The 17,164-nt window shown below is 42.8% G+C and overlaps 1 protein-coding gene across 2 annotated transcripts in view; it reads right to left on the reverse strand.

Annotated features, from left to right (window-relative positions):
* The window catches only part of STX18 (syntaxin 18), a 58,959-nt gene extending 42,522 nt beyond the window's left edge, over nt 1-16,437 (reverse strand). Inside the window, exon 1 of one of the 2 annotated variants that reach the window (XM_066631856.1) lies at nt 16,260-16,437. In XM_066631856.1, coding sequence (XP_066487953.1) covers nt 16,260-16,421 — 162 coding nt within the window. In that variant the 5' untranslated portion in view covers nt 16,422-16,437. The remainder of the gene's footprint in view (nt 1-16,259) is intronic. The other variant, XM_066631857.1, reaches the window with a different exon arrangement.
* Nucleotides 16,438-17,164: the final 727 nt, after the last annotated feature.

Genomic DNA, 17,164 nt, shown 5'->3' on the forward strand with positions numbered 1-17,164 from the left:
CACAGAATTTCACAGTAGGGCAAAATCATCATCCCAAACAGATGGTGGGGCTCTTACAAGTTGTTATACAAGTTACTTTGTTACTCAGAGCAAGGTCTATTTTAAAATTGTTAACAATATAATTCGTTCTATGGCAGTGGTTCTCAAACTGGTGGGTTGCGATCCACCAGTTCGAGTAACTCTTCCCCCGTCACTTTAAGGGGCGGGGAGAGGGAGGCAGCGACGACGCTATCCTCAGGATCGCGTCAGCGTCGCTAAGAGGGGCGAGGGGGGTGCTTGTGACTTACTTTACAGGATGCAGGCTGCAGGAGGTGCAGGCAGCCCTGCGCAGCGCTCCCCAACACTTGGAACCTGCAAAAAAAGTGGGCGCAAAGCACCTCCTACAAAACGAAAGTGCTTTGCGTCTGCTTTTTTTGCAGGTTCCAAGCTCCCCGCTTGAGCTCCCCGCACCTCCTGCAGCCTGCTGCAGCCCAGCATTGTCTAAAGTAAGTCACAAGCACCCCCCCTCGCCCCCCTTAGCGATTGGATACTGGGGGTTGTGTTGCTGTCCTAGCCCCTCCCACGCAAGAACTTACTGCGGGAGTAAAGCTCCCTGAAAGTTTGAGAAACCCTGCTCTATGGTTTATATTATAGCCAACTGCATTAAAGAACCAGAGAAAATCAAAAGAATTAAGGAATAAAATCTTTCCTGCTGCAAAAAAGAAAAGATGTAAAGCTAAAACACAGTTTAAAAACCTCTATATCCTTTCCCTGCAAACGCCAAACACTTATCTCACCGTTGCTATTTGCTGTGATTTTTTAAAAATACGTGATGGTGCACAAGTCCAGCAATAAAGTAAATACTGAGCTTGTGAGTAAAGGCATCCAGGATCTGATAACTAAGTAGCAAAATGAATCTTTTAAGAGCTATCAAACTGAACAAAATAAAATAAAATTAGATATAAATTCCCATTTTAGACTGTGGTCAACTGAGGTCTAGACAAAACCCCATGCGCATTCACTGCTTAGTCTCCAGTCTGCTCCAAGTTTGAAAAGGTAATTGAACTCAGTCTGTAATTACTGGATTAGACACAGATGGGCTCTATACATTTCAGGGGGAGAAGCACTGTTTGCATTCATTTTATGATTGCCTGTAAGGTCAAACTTTTCAAAATGTACTTTCATCTGTTAAATGGTTTCTTAAATTCCCCAGGGTAGATCTTCAATAACTGATGTTTTAAGCAATTTGAGCCTATCAGATCCTGTCTTTGAATGTAATAAGCTGCCCATTTTCTAGTATTATATACGTACATGTAGGTTAATTGCTACATCTCACATATTTTCAAAATTGCTTTTTGTAAAAAAAAAAACAAAAAACCTGAAAATTTCATTCAACAGATAGCCACATAGAGCTATGCAATGTCTCTCTTTTACTTTAGCATGAAGGTCAGATCTAATTACTGCAACCACACACTCTCTTAATTATTCTTATAATTAACAGAAAAATCAGCACCCAGCAAAGAGAAATTGGTGAACGTGTCGACCACGCTCAGCAAAAAATATAAACAAAAGTACTGTTTAATCAAAATAGTACAGATTTTACTATTTGTAGTTTTGGAAAATTTTCACAACGGTAGATATTTTGCTTTTTACACTCAACATCCAAAAAATAGTTTCACAAAAAACTGAACCACTATGTATACAGGTCAGAATGTTGGACCCAGATTCAAATCTCTGCTCAGCCAGAAAGCTCACTAGGTCCATCTGTCAATCGCCAACTCTCAGTCTAACCTATCTCACAGAGGTATAACCCAGCTCACATCACCCAAGTATAATGCCAGTCCTCACTCTATAAAATTATTTGGAAGGACAGATCTTAACAGAATGCCTTACTGATGCTAAGAAGAAAAATCCACAGACAGAGTGGACCTGCCTTTTCCGCAGGTCCAACATCCACGGATTTCACTATCCATGGATGCCACTGATACTGAGGTCTGCTTTTAAAAGCTATTTTAAAGTCAAAATAAGTTAGAAAATAGCCTTTCCTACCATTGCACCGCACAGTGCAGCCCAATTCTATGACTGACTACTCAGAAGTAAGTCCCGTTAGAGTCAATGGGGCTTACTCCCAGGTAAGTGGGGACAGGATTGGGCTGTCGGAGTGCTCTGGAAACCACTTCCAGGTTGTGCTGGGGCGAGCCAGAGCCATGAGAAGGGGTTGTGCAAACCAGAAGTAGCTTCCAGAGCACTGCTGAGTGCCTTGCAAATAGCATGGTTTTGCAGTGCTATGGTAGGTAAAGCTATTTTCTGACTTATTTTGACTTTGAAAAACACTTTTAAAAGCAGTCCCCAGTATCTGTGGATCTCAGTATCTTTGTGGAAGGCCGAAACCGAACTCCTGCAAATACCAAGAACTGACTGTAGTCAAGCTCTCAGTGAAGTAATTAGTTTGGACCAAGGCTGTATCACTTCAGACAGAAGATTGAGACTCATATAATGGAATGAACCCCCATGTAAAAAAGGCTACTATGCACAGAATACTAGCAGACAAGAAGGCTGAGCTTGCCAATAGGTACTTTTCTACATGCAGGACATTTTGAGAGAATTCAATCAAGGAAGCCACACACTGCAATCCGAAGTCTGCAACCCAGACTCAAGTTTATCACCTTAGGGAGACCCAGATCACCATTTCAGCCTCTGCAAGTGTAACCCAAACAAACAAACACAACAACAACTGGGCATGCAGCACTCACTCTTGTCCCAGACAGAGTATCAGGCAGATCAACAGAAAGGGGAAGCACAAAGCAACACAGGCTCATTAAGGTCCACCCCCCCATCTGCAACTCTCCTATTTCTCTCCATTTGCATGGAAAACACTTGCCTGCATTTCACGTAGATCAGGTTTTGAAATTCAGATAAAACAATTTGCAGCATAGGATGAGACACCGTTTAAAATGGAAGGAAAATAAGAAAAAAATGAAAGGATTTTTTCACATTGTGTCCACAGCATGAAGAAAAAAGTTACATTCTAGATTAGTTATATTAAACCTGATTTTAAGTAGATTGTGCAAACCCACAGACCACTCCTCAAGCCTCCTGCAATTTTCCAGACCAGGGATAATATAATGTCAAAACAATCATACCAACTATGATTATAACATAGCAGGGCACAATAGGTTCAAACTATCCAACTACAAGAACAGCAGATTCTAAAAGAGACACAAGAGACTCTTTTTATTCAAATTCTTGAATGCACTTATGTGCCTTTTATTATAGTGTTTCTCAAACTGTGGGTTGCAAGCCAATTTCAGGTGGGTTCCCATTCATTCCAATATTTAATTTTTAATATATTAGACTTGATACTGCCATGGTATGTGACTGCATTTGGGGAAATGTTACAGACCTGTACTTTTAACAAGCTACTATGTATATTCTTTTAACAATGACAGTAAATGGGACTCACTCCTGGGTAAGTGTGGGTAGGATTACAGTCTAGGCTTGCAAAAAAATTTCCTGCTTGATGATGTCACTTCCAGTCATGACATCACTTCTGGTGGGTCCTCACAGATTCTCATTCTAAAAAGTGTGAGAATATCGACATTAACATTGAGATGGGGGGGCAGGAGTGTCCAAATAACTGAATGTTGGTCTTTGGATAAGGTCTTTTTAACATATAGCTTTCACAGATGAGGTAATATATTTACCTCGTGCTGATTCAGGGTGACTTGGATGTAGCCATAATAAGGCAGTTGTCTGTAATGTCAAGCTGGGTGCTGAAAAGTTATTTAATGACACATCTACATCCAGTTAAAATCTGGAGTTGCAGCAGGGTCTCCACAGAACTTTAGCTCAGCAGTGCAAAACAACTATCTTACTAAATGCTAAAAAAATTCACTATAGCAAGTTACTACTTGGTAGATAGCAATCTCCAAAGATACTTGGGAGTCGCCATATTTAGGTGAAGAGCCAAAGCACCATGAAACTAGCTTAGTAGCTCTGTGGGGACACACAGAGATTTGAATTTCACATGGCAAACAATTTTCAAAACCCAAAGGAAGTTTCAAAAGCAGTATATGATACGGCACAGGGAGGGAGGAAGGTCAGCTGTTCAAAGAAAAAAAAAAGTCAAGAATTCCACTGATAAACTCCTTGAGTGAACTGACGCAGGTCCAGGAATGCCAGCCCTAGATTCTTGTGTTTGCTGTAAAAATATAAATGGAGATGGGGCAAATATTTTATAGTCTGGCAATTATAAACATCACTAGTAGTAGAGAAAGAATACAAAGGTAACCTTGAGGCACATGAGGAAGGTACCCTGAATTGAGGGAGAACCTATAGACAGATGTCTAGAGATGAACCTATAGATGTCTAGAGTTCAAGAAACTGGGTAGATCAAAGAAGTTTGAAAGGGAATAATTTGATCACCAGTCATCCTGATTTGCATATTGTGTCCTTGACACCAGAATAAAATGATTCTTTTAGCACCGCCTTAAAACTCTTGCAAATAATGCCACAATAACAACATAATACTGAAAAAGAAGCCATGGGTAGCCAACTAGTAATGCAAAGCAAAAAGCTACAGAGTTTGACACTAGTTGTTCCAAAAGAACTCCTGCGATTGATCACATCATTTCCTGGTGGTTTTCTGATGATTAAAAAAGGAGGCAGCACTGTATTGAAATAAAATTCAGTCTAAGAAGTCTTAACAATTTTCTGTTACCTATTATGAACTATCTCCAATCAAGATGGCCCTAAGTGGACCAAATCCTGCACCCACATACATATCAATTACACAAACAAGAGTTTAATATGCACAGTGAAAGTCAGAATTTTGCCAAGGTATTGGTAAGCCAGTCATTTAGATAATGGGTACCACTTTAATTCCATCTAATCAGTCCAGATCTTATAGGAATTCAGCAAAGCCTTATTAACATCTCAGTATCCAAGGGAACCCAATCGGAGAAGAGAGAGAGTCTAAAGCAAAAAAGGAATTGAACATTAATAAAAAATCATGTCACTATCTTTTTTTTCTCAAAAGCCTGGCAACAAGGTTCTGAAAGAAGACTATCCCATGAACATGCACATCTGTTTAATATTACAAGTCAACTGTCAACATCCTAACTGAAGTTTTAATTTAATATTTTTCCTTTCTTGATGTTTTACCTTTAATCAATGCCTTGTGAGAGTATCAGTTTTCTATATGAAACTGTTAAATATAAAGAAATGTTATTGCAGCATGTTTATAAAATCATAGTTCGAGAACTTTGTATTTTTCTAAAGCCTGACCACAACTTAATTATCTGCAGGACATTCCAAGCTTGCAAATGTAAGCTCCAGTTCCCAAGCAATTTGGAATATCGACTGTACAGGACATTGGGGTTTCTAAAGAACACAAAATGGTTCGTTTTCCAAAAGTCAGCATCGGGGCTCTTGCGCACAGCTTTTATTTTCATTAAATATTCGTTTCGGTGCTAATCACCGAATTGTTCTCATGCTCCTCTTACATGTTGCTTTGCTGTCCCCCCGTTGCTCGCTGCAACCACAAATGCGAGGGAGCTTATTATCGTCAAGGAGAGAATCACATCAGCTCATGTTCAGTGCAATGAGAGCAGTTAAAGCATATCCATATTTGGCTCCCATCCTTCTCTCAGGCAAGATGCACTTAATTCAAGGACAAAATCCATCATGACATTAGAAAACTATTAACTAGAAGTTCAAGGTGAAAGATTCTAGCACTTACTTCATCTTCACCATCCCTCGCAATCTTAACAAACAGTGCATTTTTCTTGAAAGCCAACTGCATGGAAATTTCAAGCTTGGCCTTTCTGTATGTAAAAACCACCCAATCACATGAATGTTTTGAAACAATTATGCCATTTGGCTGCTGAAAATAAAAATCAACACAAAATTACTCTACCCTAATTTGACAAGAAAACCAGTTAATTTAAGATGACTATCACTGGCCCCATCACACAGCTCAGAGCTCATCTATGCATGTCTACTCAGAAGTAAGCCCAATTATAGTCAATGGGGATTACTCCCAGGTACATGTGCACAGTATTGAGGCCTCAATGAAGTTAAATTGCAGATGGAAAAGCCTTCACTCAGGGCCAATCTGTTCTCAAGCTAATCCAACGTTTAACACACATGAAAAATGCCTTTGCAGTTTGACTACGGCACACATTGGAAATGGTATTACAGTACAGGACACCGGAACACTAGCAAAGGATAAATGCAGAAAAAGCATTTACATTGTAGATGTCCACTTTGGCACAATTCTGTCTCATAATCATTGATAGTTTGCAGTGTGTCAGCACAGAATCCTCTGTAAAATTTGGAACAAACCAGCAACAAAAACCTAGCTCCTTGATTTTCATGAACTTCAAGCTATAAACCCTCATGAGACCAGTCTGAAAACATACAGCCAATGCTTGTAAAAGCCTTCAGTGCTAGACAACTTACAGGTCAGCCAACCATCAATTACCCATACTCCTTTTCTTGCTGTTTCACTGTTCACTGCAAAAACTACACAATCAAACAAAACAAAACATTTTACAAAGATCTGAAGGACACATTAAGAAAAAAGCAAGAAATTGAAAACAAATATGCAAAACTGCAAGTATTATATTGCATAATTGACTGAGACTGCTGAATTTTCTTGGCACAAAATTCATCTTTCCCTGGCACAATATTTTCTACATTTCAATGCAAAATAGAATCTCTAGCCACAGTTTCACTTGCATAAAACCTCTGCTGAATATAGTTTTCATTTAATGGCTTCAAATCTGTAGGGTTCTTTTATTGGGGGGGGGAGCTAAAAACCAGGGATCCCCAAGTATCTTGCCATGACAAATGTTGCACTGCCTTCTGGCAAGCATCACAACCCTCCCCCATCTGTGAATAAAAAATGATTTTTTGAAAAATTTTAAACTGAATTCTGTTTTTCAAGTTTCAGCTATAACAAGCTTCTCTGTTAAGTAACCTGGTTCAAAATGAAATCTAAACTTAATGCAAACATATATCTTAAAAATGAACTTTTGACCCTCTCAGGAACTTACAAAAGCTAGTCTTCCTTGTAAAGAAAGAACTATAGGGAAAAACATCTATGTCAGTCATCATGAATCACAACAATAAATGTATTCATATTATGGCTTGATACTGGGGGATAAGACCATACCTGTGGGTGAAGGAGGAGATGCCTGGGACCATCCAAACTAGCCAACTCCTGAAGACACGTTGCTAAAACCATATTAGAATGAACTGGGGGAAAATTCATAATAATTGCTCAGTGTGACTAATTAGTACATTTGGGGTGTGTGTATTTGATACAATGCAACTGTCAGGTGTTCAGATCCCACAAAAAATCTCAAGCTGAAGATCAGCTGGAAGAGCTGGTCTTGAAAAATGAAAATCATGAACTAGCCAGTGCATTTCAATAAAAACTCTCTTAAGGGCAGAGAGCTCCAACATTCTTTCTGGCATAGGAAATTCTTTTAGGCACCTTTCGGTAAAAAGACACAGAATATTACTCCTCTGAAAGGACTGTGGACATCAAGGATCAGATGACTGCGTGAAGAACATTCCTATACATATACTATGTTACACTATATTTACAGGGAGCAGATAACACAGGAAACTACAAACACCACTTTTGACAGGGTGAGCAGTTCAAAGAATATCAGAAATCTTTTAAGTTCTACTCAGAAAATTTAAAAATCATGCCACTAATTTTTTTCACACTGGGCATGGGTGCACTATTGAAAAAGTATATTCTGTTCTGAACACCTATTCGAGTGTCACCCCATTTTTTTCCTTTTACCCTTTCTTGGAGTTTTCCTCATTTTTACTGGGTTACAAAGGGGGTCCCCCCCCCAAATTTAAAGCAAACGCCAAGGTGGCTGCCAAAAAAACGGTCAAAAATGGTCAAAGCCATAATATACTAACCTTATGTGAAAATTCTCTCTTGATTGGGATATGACATCACCCTATCAGAACTGCTACTTTCATTAATAGACACATCCATACCACACAGATAGCACTGAACATAGCTTATCTGCAGAAAGCCTGGAAAGTTCGGTTTTGCAAGGGTGCCAAGACTGTCTTTCTCTGAAGGAAGTTGATCTCTAAGGGTGCTATTTTAAAAAGTGTAAAGAACCAGAACCTGCCTTCTATGAAGTCAGATTATTCATTTTATATAGGATTCTTCCCCCCCCCAGCCTGCCACAAAATAGCTCTAAGTTGGTTTACAAGACAAACATAAAAACAAAATTTAAAAATGGCAATGATGGCACCAAGGAAATACGTTTGAGAGGGGAGTTCTCTAGATTGGGCACCACCACGGAGAAGATCCATTCTCCATAGTCAGCCACCAACCTCTGAATGTCAAAGCTCCTAGAAAATTGTGACTGATTAAGCCTTACTGCACAGTTTATTTCCATCCAAGAAAAGTGTAATCTGCTAAATTTATATGGCAAGCTACTGATAAATGCACAAGAACAAAGTCAGCAAAAAGGTGGTAACCCTGTCCACAGAGCAGGCATGACTGGGAGTTGCGATGGCTGAAGTATTAATTTATATTTCTAGCATGGACATGCCTTTTGTAAATAGTCCCATTTGACAATGATAAGTGCATTTAACAAATATAACCCTGCCCTCCATTGCACACATTTCAGAAAAAAAGGAGAGCCCAGGTAATTCTTGCCCTTATGATATCAGGTACCTTTTATCTTTTAACCTCTGAGAGATTTCATTTTTATGCAACTTCAGAGAGATACACCATCATTATAGTAACCCTGCTTATCCAAGTTTCTCACCTTCAACATATCCAAGCTAGTAAAAAACTACTGGACTGAACTGAACATTTCCAAATATTTGTCCTGCACACAAATCTGTTGCTTTGGCTGACTTCAGAAGCACTCCCCAAGAGACTATTAACTGGTCAGGAACCTAATCTACTATTAAAATAGCTCTTTATTTCAGAATTAGGAAATATATGGAACTTTCATATTATTTCTCTACCATTTTCCATCAATTAAAAAACAATCTTCAGGAGTTGAACTCAAATGACTATATTAGAAAAACTTGGTCTTTTACTGCATAATCTAAATGCATGACATGGGAATAACTCCAAGAAATAAAACAGGCGTGTGCAAACACTATATAAAATATCACAATATCAGCATGCGTTTTAAAAAAAGGTGTCTAAATTGTTAGATGAGGGATAGCAAGTGAGGATAACTTCTTATGACCTCATCTATGAGACCAATTTATAAGAACTAGCTTCTCATTAAAATTACAAACTGCAAGTCATTTTGAGGTCCTAGACTGAGCAAGGACATTCCAATTTCATTAAAAAGCACACTTGATCACAGGCCTACACACATTCTGTTGTTGTAAGACCTATTCTTGGGTGTATTTGGAGTGCTGAACCCAAAAATGGTATCAGTTTTGCCCAACTTACTCTATTTGGGTGGATGGTTACAGCATAGTCACCTTAGATGCCAATTCAAGCAGCTTCCTCATGAGGAAGTCATTGTGTCAGCTTCCTCAAGACATAGTGGAAATGGAAAAGGTGCAAAAGAGAGCGACTAAGATGATTACGGGGCTGGGGCACCTTCCTTATGAGGAAAGGCTACGGCGTTTGGGCCTTTTCAGCCTAGAAAAGAGACGCTTGAGGGGGGACATGATTGAGACATACAAAATTATGCAGGGGATGGACAGAGTGGATAGGGAGATGCTCTTTACACTCTCACATAATACCAGAACCAGGGACATCCACTAAAATTGAGTGTTGGGCGGGTTAGGACAGACAAAAGAAAATATTTCTTTACTCAGCGCGTGGTCGGTCTGTGGAACTCCTTGCCACAGGATGTGGTGCTGGCGTCTAGCCTAGACGCCTTTAAAAGGGGATTGGACGAGTTTCTGGAGGAAAAATCCATTATGGGGTACAAGCCATGATGTGTATGCGCAACCTCCTGATTTTAGGAATGGGTTAAGTCAGAATGCCAGATGTAGGGGAGAACACCAGGATGAGGTCTCTTGTTATCTGGTGTGCTCCCTGGGGCATTTGGTGGGCCGCTGTGAGATACAGGAAGCTGGACTAGATGGGCCTATGGCCTGATCCAGTGGGGCTGTTCTTATGTTCTTATGTTCTTAAGCTGCTTTAATCAGCATATATGGTGGCTATGCCATACCCCCGAAAACTAGAGCTGGTCAGGCAAAACTGATGCCCTTTTTTGATTCAGCATCCCAAAAATATCCTAAATTCGTTCAAACCCTTCCTGGAGGGGAGATCCCAGATGGTGATACTGGGGGGGGGGGCAACTCAACAACATGGCCATTGGCCTATGGTGTCTCACAAGGCTCCATTCTGCCTCCCTTTCTGTTTAACATCTATATGAAGTCTCTGAGGGAAATCGCCCAGAGGCTTGGGGGGAAGTATTACCAGTATGCTTATGACAACCAATGGTGCAACTCAGTACTACATCCAGTTGAAGAAGCTGGTCTTAATTCAGTGAGGGGAAGGATGCAGATGAGTAAGCTTAAATTACATCCAGGCAAGATAGCTCTTCCTGGTCTAGTAATGGTGTTTACCTGGCTGAAGGAAGTAGAACCTCCCCTAAAAGACTGACAGAAGTAGTTAGGAGCATTGTAGTACCAGCAGAGTAGAAACAGTCCCTATAAACTGCAAAAGAGGCTATGGCAAACAAAGAGGGAGTGGGTACTTCAGCATTGCATCCAAAGAGCTGCCCCACCTCCCTAACAAGCTTGCACTAGCCACACCATTAGCGCATGGGAAAATATTGGCTTTTAAAAGCCTGAAAGAAATACAGACTTTAAGGCAACTAACTCCATTCCACACAATGCAGCTGACCAATGAATTAATAAGAAATACCTACAATAAAAGGAGACACAATTGCCTGCTCCAAATATGCCATCTAAACACAACCCCATCTTTTTTGAAGCACAGTATCGCAACTGGGTTTAATTTGTGTCCTAACCAGTGATGTTAGGCAGAAAAATATCCGGCTTTATTTTACAGAAAGTTTTCCATTTCTAAAAGTGAATTATTCTGTAACAGTAAATTAGAAAATGATGAATGGCTGGAACACCACTCAATTACAGCACTGAAACAGCCCAATTTAACTTGCTTTAAGGTGACTATTCCTAAGAAATAGCTATACCTTTTACGTACAAGCTCATGGCATGCTGAAATGCGTATATAAATGGTTTTCAGTTTGCCTTCATATTACTTGTTAGGATATAAATGTGCTGCTAGAGAACCAGGAGGCAGACCACAGCCATCACAACTAGTAGTCATTGGCAAACTTGTCCTCCATGAATTTGTCCTATCCTTCTCAAGTCATCCAAGGTAATAGCAATTGTCTTCTCTTAGGGCAACAAATTCCACAAACTATGCGCTATACGAAGTACCTTTTTTGGTTCATCCTAAATCTCCTGCCAATTGGTTTCATTGAATAACCTTTGGTTGTAGTATTGTGAGAAATACAGAAAAAGTTCTCTCTCTCCACAGTTCATTATTTCACAAGTCTCAATCATGTTGCCCCCTTAATTGCCTTTCCCCCCCCAAACTAAAATACTCCAAACTCTATAGTCTTTCATCTTTATGAAGGTGGTCCAGGCCACTAATCATTTTGGGTGCCTTCTTCTGAACCTTTTCCAGCTCTGCACTATTTTTCTTGAGGTACATAGTAATCCAAATGTGATCACACCACAGACTAGTATATCAACATTATAATATCAGCAGCTTTATCTTGATCCCTTTCTTACAGCCCAATCCTATCCCCCCCCCCCCAAACACACACTATAGCATGTTGGTGCACCAAAACAGCCAGTGCTGTATGCTATGGTAGGGGACGCCAATCTGGAGGGTTGAAAGAAGCAAGGGAAAATACTTTCTCTTACTGCTCTGTAAGCCTCTCATTTACCTATGGGTCTCCTCAGACCTGAACCAGCAATACAGCTGGCACGTCCAAGAAGGAGAGAAAGGGGCATAACGGAAGGCTCTGGAGGGGATAGCATCCTGGCACAAGCTGAGCAAGTTCCAGCAGTGGACCTTGCCCATAGGACTGGGCTGTTAATAACTTCTAGCATGAAATATGTCTTCTTCGCAGATAGGTTGATGCTTTCACTGAGCTAGCCACCACAGCTAGGCTCACTGTTCTGGTTCATCACTAACAGCTCGGACTCCATCAATGAATGGATGTAGATGGAATTTTTTGCCCCAGTCTGCATCATTTACACTCACTGACAATGAGCTGCATTACCATTTGGTAGCCTGCTCACCCAGTTTGGAGGCCTTTCTGAACGCTTCAAAATCTGCTTCGGTTTTAACCAACTTGAATAGTCTGCTGCCATCTGCAAACTTGATCACCTAGCTGTTTAACCCAACTTCAGATCTGTTATGAAGATGTCAAAAAGCATCCGTCCCAATACAGATCTTTGAGGGACCCCACTTCTTATTTCCCTTCACAGTAAAAACAGTACACTTTCTCCTACTCTCTGCAACTGTTCTTTAGTCAGTTACCAATCCATAATATGACCTGTCCCTTTATTCCACGATTGCTAAATTGGCTCAAAAGCCTTGACAATAGACTTTGGGCACAATCCTAACCCACTTTCCAACACCAACCTAAGGACAATGCAGCTCCAAGGTAGGGGCACAAACATTTCCTTACTTTGAGGGGGCCTCTGTGAATGCCACCCAACTGCAGGATGCTGCATACATCCCATTGGTACAGCAATTCCAGTGCTGGAAAGTGGGTTAGGATTTGGGCCTTTGTCAAAAGTTTTTGGGAAGTTCAAGGACATCATGTCAACTGCGTCATCTCTATTCACATGCCTGTTTACACACTCTCAAATAGCTCTAAAAGGTTAGTGAGCAGGCCTAGCTTTGCCAAACCATACAAAATCTCCTTCATTCTTTTATATGTTTAAAAATTTAATGGTGCTTTTCATCAGTTTACCAGGAACAGATTTTAAGCTGACCAGCCAGTAATTCCCAGATCTGCCCTGGATCCCATTTTAAATATCAGCATTACGTTGGCTACCTTTCAATAATCTGGAATGATCGATAGGTGTCTGGTATGATCACACATTTTTATTCGAGAATAGCAATTTCATATTTGAGTTCCACCAATCTGTTAATGCTTAACCAGTCAATGCAATCTAGAACCTCTTTCTTTAACACTTCTACTGGACTCAGAGCTTCAGACCCCCTCCCTAAGAAGGTCAGTTCAGGCATGGGAATCTGCCTGAAACTACATCTTCAGTAATTGAGACAGATGTGAAAGATTCATTCAGTTTCTCTGCAACCTTCATGTTTCATTTCTTTCTCTTTCCCTATGGCTTCCTTTTAATTCTCTCATCAGGCCAACTGCCTCCCTGGCATGTTTCCTGTTTTTGATGCATTTAAAGAAGTTTTTGGCCATATGCTCCTCATATTCTTTTGTTTGCATCCTTTACGGTCAACTTACATTTCTTTTGCCAGAGTTTGTTCTGCTTTTTGTTCTTTTCATTTTGTTTGTTCATTTGGGCAAAACTTCCATTTTCCAAAGGAAACCGCATTGCCTTTTATAGCTTTCTTGCTCTACTCATGAGCAAAGCTGGCATCCTCATGGATCTGGTTGGTGCCTCTCCTACTTAGTGGAATATATTCTAGTTGAGTTTCTGTTACAGTGGTTTTAAACAACCTCCACACACTCTGGAGAGATCTAATCCTCTTGACTTTCCCTTTCAGCTTCCTTATCCTCACTAGTGCCCTCATTTTGAGATATCTCTCCTTTAAAGTCAAGATGCATCTTTATGGAACTTCTTTGAATTTCTTCCTTTGAGAAACATTGTCCTAAAGTGGTGTTTGTCAAACTTGGGGTCAGGACTCCAAAGGGGTTGCAAAGCCTCAGTTGTGCAGTCATGGCAATTTATGGGAAGGAAAAGAGGTGAAGACTACTGAAACAGAGATCACCAGGTAAAGGGGGAGGCATCTGGTGTACCCCTTCAGGTACCAGGTTCTTAGCAATTGTGCTGAAATAGCTTTCACTAGTGCCAAGCTTCAGGGTTACTTTTTCTGCTCTTTCTAATAAGAATATTTGGTTACAAGTGAACAGTGCTGGGAGAGTTTAAAGGGTGCGGGGGAAAGTGAATGGATAAAATTCTGGGATAGGGTGGGATTGATGAAGGGTCCCCAGTTTCATACTTTATCTATGGGGGTTGTGGCATGAAAAAATGTTGGACCACTATTCTAATCCCTAACCCTAAAGATGTCCATTGAATTCCCTTCCATGACAGCATCCATAGGGTGATGATGACAGCTTTGCAAACCAGATCCTAAGCCTGTTTCCTCAGAAATAAAACCCCCATAAGAACATAAGGAGCCTTGCTGGATCAGGCCAAAGGTCCACCTAATCCAGCTTCCTGTATCCCACAGTAGCTCACCAGATGCCTCAGGAAGCACACAAGACAACAAGATCCCTCCATCCCGTTGCCACTTCCTTGCACCTGACATTCTGAGGTAGCCTACTTCTAAAACCAGGAGGTTGCACATGCCCATCATGGCTTGTAATCCATGATGGCCTTTTCTCCACAAATCTGTCCAATCTCCTTTTAAAGGCATCTTGGCCAGATGCCATCACCACATCCTGTGGCAAGAAGTCTTCAAGCCTTAAAAGACACAGATGAGGCAGGAGGAAGTTTGCTATTCTGTGATTACAGGATTTCATCATCACTGAACTTCTGGGTAGCTGAGCTCTGAACTAGGTGGAAATGTCAGTTGCGAGGTGCACAGTCACATAGCCAAGTACCTTAAGGGTATGAGAGGTCTGGAGGCTATGGGCACTCTGATTCCATTTGTTACTGCATCCCTTAGCAAGAACGTAACAAGAGCCCCGCCAGATCAGGCCAAAGGCCCATTGAGTCCAGCCTCCTGGATCTCACAGTGGCCCACCACATGCCTCAGGGAGCCACACAAGACAAGAAGATCTCTGAATGCTGTTGCCACTCCCTTGCATGTGGCTTTCAGAGATAGCCTATTTCTGAAATCGAGGTTGAACATACCCATCATGGTTTGTAACCTGTGATGGACTTTTCCTCCAGAAATTTGTCCACTCCCCTTTTAAAGGCATCCAGGCCAGATGCCATCACCACATCCTGTGGCAAGGAGTTCCACAGATTAATTACACGCTGCGTAAAGAAATGTTTTCTTTGGTCTGTTCTAGGCCTCCCAACACACAGTTTTAGTAGATGTCCCCTGGCTCTGGGATTGCCTGAGAGGGAAAAGAGCATGCCTCCATCCACCCTATCCATCACCATTGTCACATCCTGTGGTAAGGTGTTCCACAGAACAATCACATCCTGGATAAAAGAAATAACTCTCCCAACACGCAATTCCAGTGGATGCCCCATGGCTCTGGTGCTGTGTGAGAGGGAAAAGAGCATCTGTTCATCCTCTCTATCCATCACCGCATGCTGTGGCAAGGAGTTTCACAGACAAATGATACACTGGGTAAAGAAATCTGTCTTAAATTGCTGAACATTCAATTCCAGTAGATGTTCCCTTGCTCTGGTGCTGTGCGAGAAGGGAAAAAAGCATCCCTCCATCCTCTCTATCCATCACTACATCCTGCGGCAAAGATTTCCACAGACCAATCACACATTTCGTAAAGAAATATGTGCCCTAACAATCCCAACAATCAATTCTAAGGATGCACCTTTGCTCTGGTGCTGTGTGAAAGGGACCAAAACCAACCCTCCATTCATCACCACATCCTGTGGCAAAGAGTTCCACAGACTAATGAGACATTGGGTAAGGAAATATTTGTCCGAACTCTCCCAACACTCAATTCCAGTGGATGCCCCCTGGCTCTGGGGTTGGGAAAGATCATCCCTCCATCCTCTCTATCCCAATTCTGTGGCAAGGAGTTTCACAGACCAATCACACACTGGGTAAAGAAATCTGTGCCCTAACAATCCCAACACTCAATCCCAGTGGATGCCCCCTGGCTCTGGGAAAGAGCCTCCCTCCACCCTCTCCGTGCATCGCCCGTCCAGTGGCAAGGAGTTCCGCAGACCAGCCACCCCCTGGGCAGAGGACCCAGACGCAGGGCCAGCCCCAGGCACTGGGACAGCAGGCGCCTACTCCCGAGCAGACCCACCCGCAGGGGCATAGGCAGCCTCCCCGCAGCTGGGCAGCGGCAGCACAGGGGGCGGCGGGAGGGGCGAGTCCCTCCGCGGCAAAGGGGCGCCTCTGGGATCCCTCCGCTCACCACGTCGCGGGCGCGGCCGGAGAAGTCGCTCCTGGGGCGGCCGCGCTTGAGGAGGAGGGCGGCGGCTGCGTCCTCGCCCCCCAGCGGCACCCCCAGCGCCTTGTTGCGCGTCTTCACCGTCTTCACGCTCGCCTTGAACAGCAGCGTGATGTCCGCCGCCATCTTGCGCCGCCCCCGCCCGGTCCGTCCCCGAAAGTCTTTCCGCCGCAGCGCCCCTCGCGGTCCGTTTCCGAATGCGGTCCCTCTCGCAACCGAGACCGCGCACCGGGATTCCGCGCGTCCTAGTGCCCGCCTGTCTGTGAGTGGGCAGAGCTCGTTCCCTCTGGCAGCAAGCCCCAGAGAGGCTCTACCTCCTGATGGTGCCTTAAGCCTGAGCCTGGCTGTGCTGGGCTGGAGCTGCCCAGTTCACTGGATGGCGTTGGGGTCCCTTGTTGTGTTGTTTGTGGACGGACACACACACACACACACACACACTAGGAACATGCAGTGGGTGGGGAGGCAGTTGAGGCAGAGCCTCCCCACCGAAGGGGAGGGAGCATGGGTTGTGAGTGCTTGGGTGCCTCCCATGGTGGCGGCTTTTTTCGAAGGACTCCGCGCATGGGTTGCTCCACGCATGGGTTGTGGGTGCTTGGGTGCCTCCCACGGTGGCGGCGCTTTTCGAAGGATTCTGGTGCGGAGGCTCTTCCTCAACTGCCTCCCCCACCACCACACATCCCTGGTCTGTGCGATGGATCAGCACCTCCCCCCAGCCCATGAGAGGGGTAATTTGCACCCAGTCCCAGGGTCATAACGGGGACCAGGAGCCAAAAGAGGTGCCCCAGAAATTTCCTGGGATCTTCCGTTTTCTGATCTCGCTGATCACTTGGGATGCCGGGGGCAGAGGTGTATCACCCCTGTGGTGAAAC

This window comes from Tiliqua scincoides, chromosome 6, assembly GCF_035046505.1.
Source record: "Tiliqua scincoides isolate rTilSci1 chromosome 6, rTilSci1.hap2, whole genome shotgun sequence".
Classification (NCBI taxonomy): Eukaryota; Metazoa; Chordata; class Lepidosauria; order Squamata; family Scincidae; genus Tiliqua; species Tiliqua scincoides.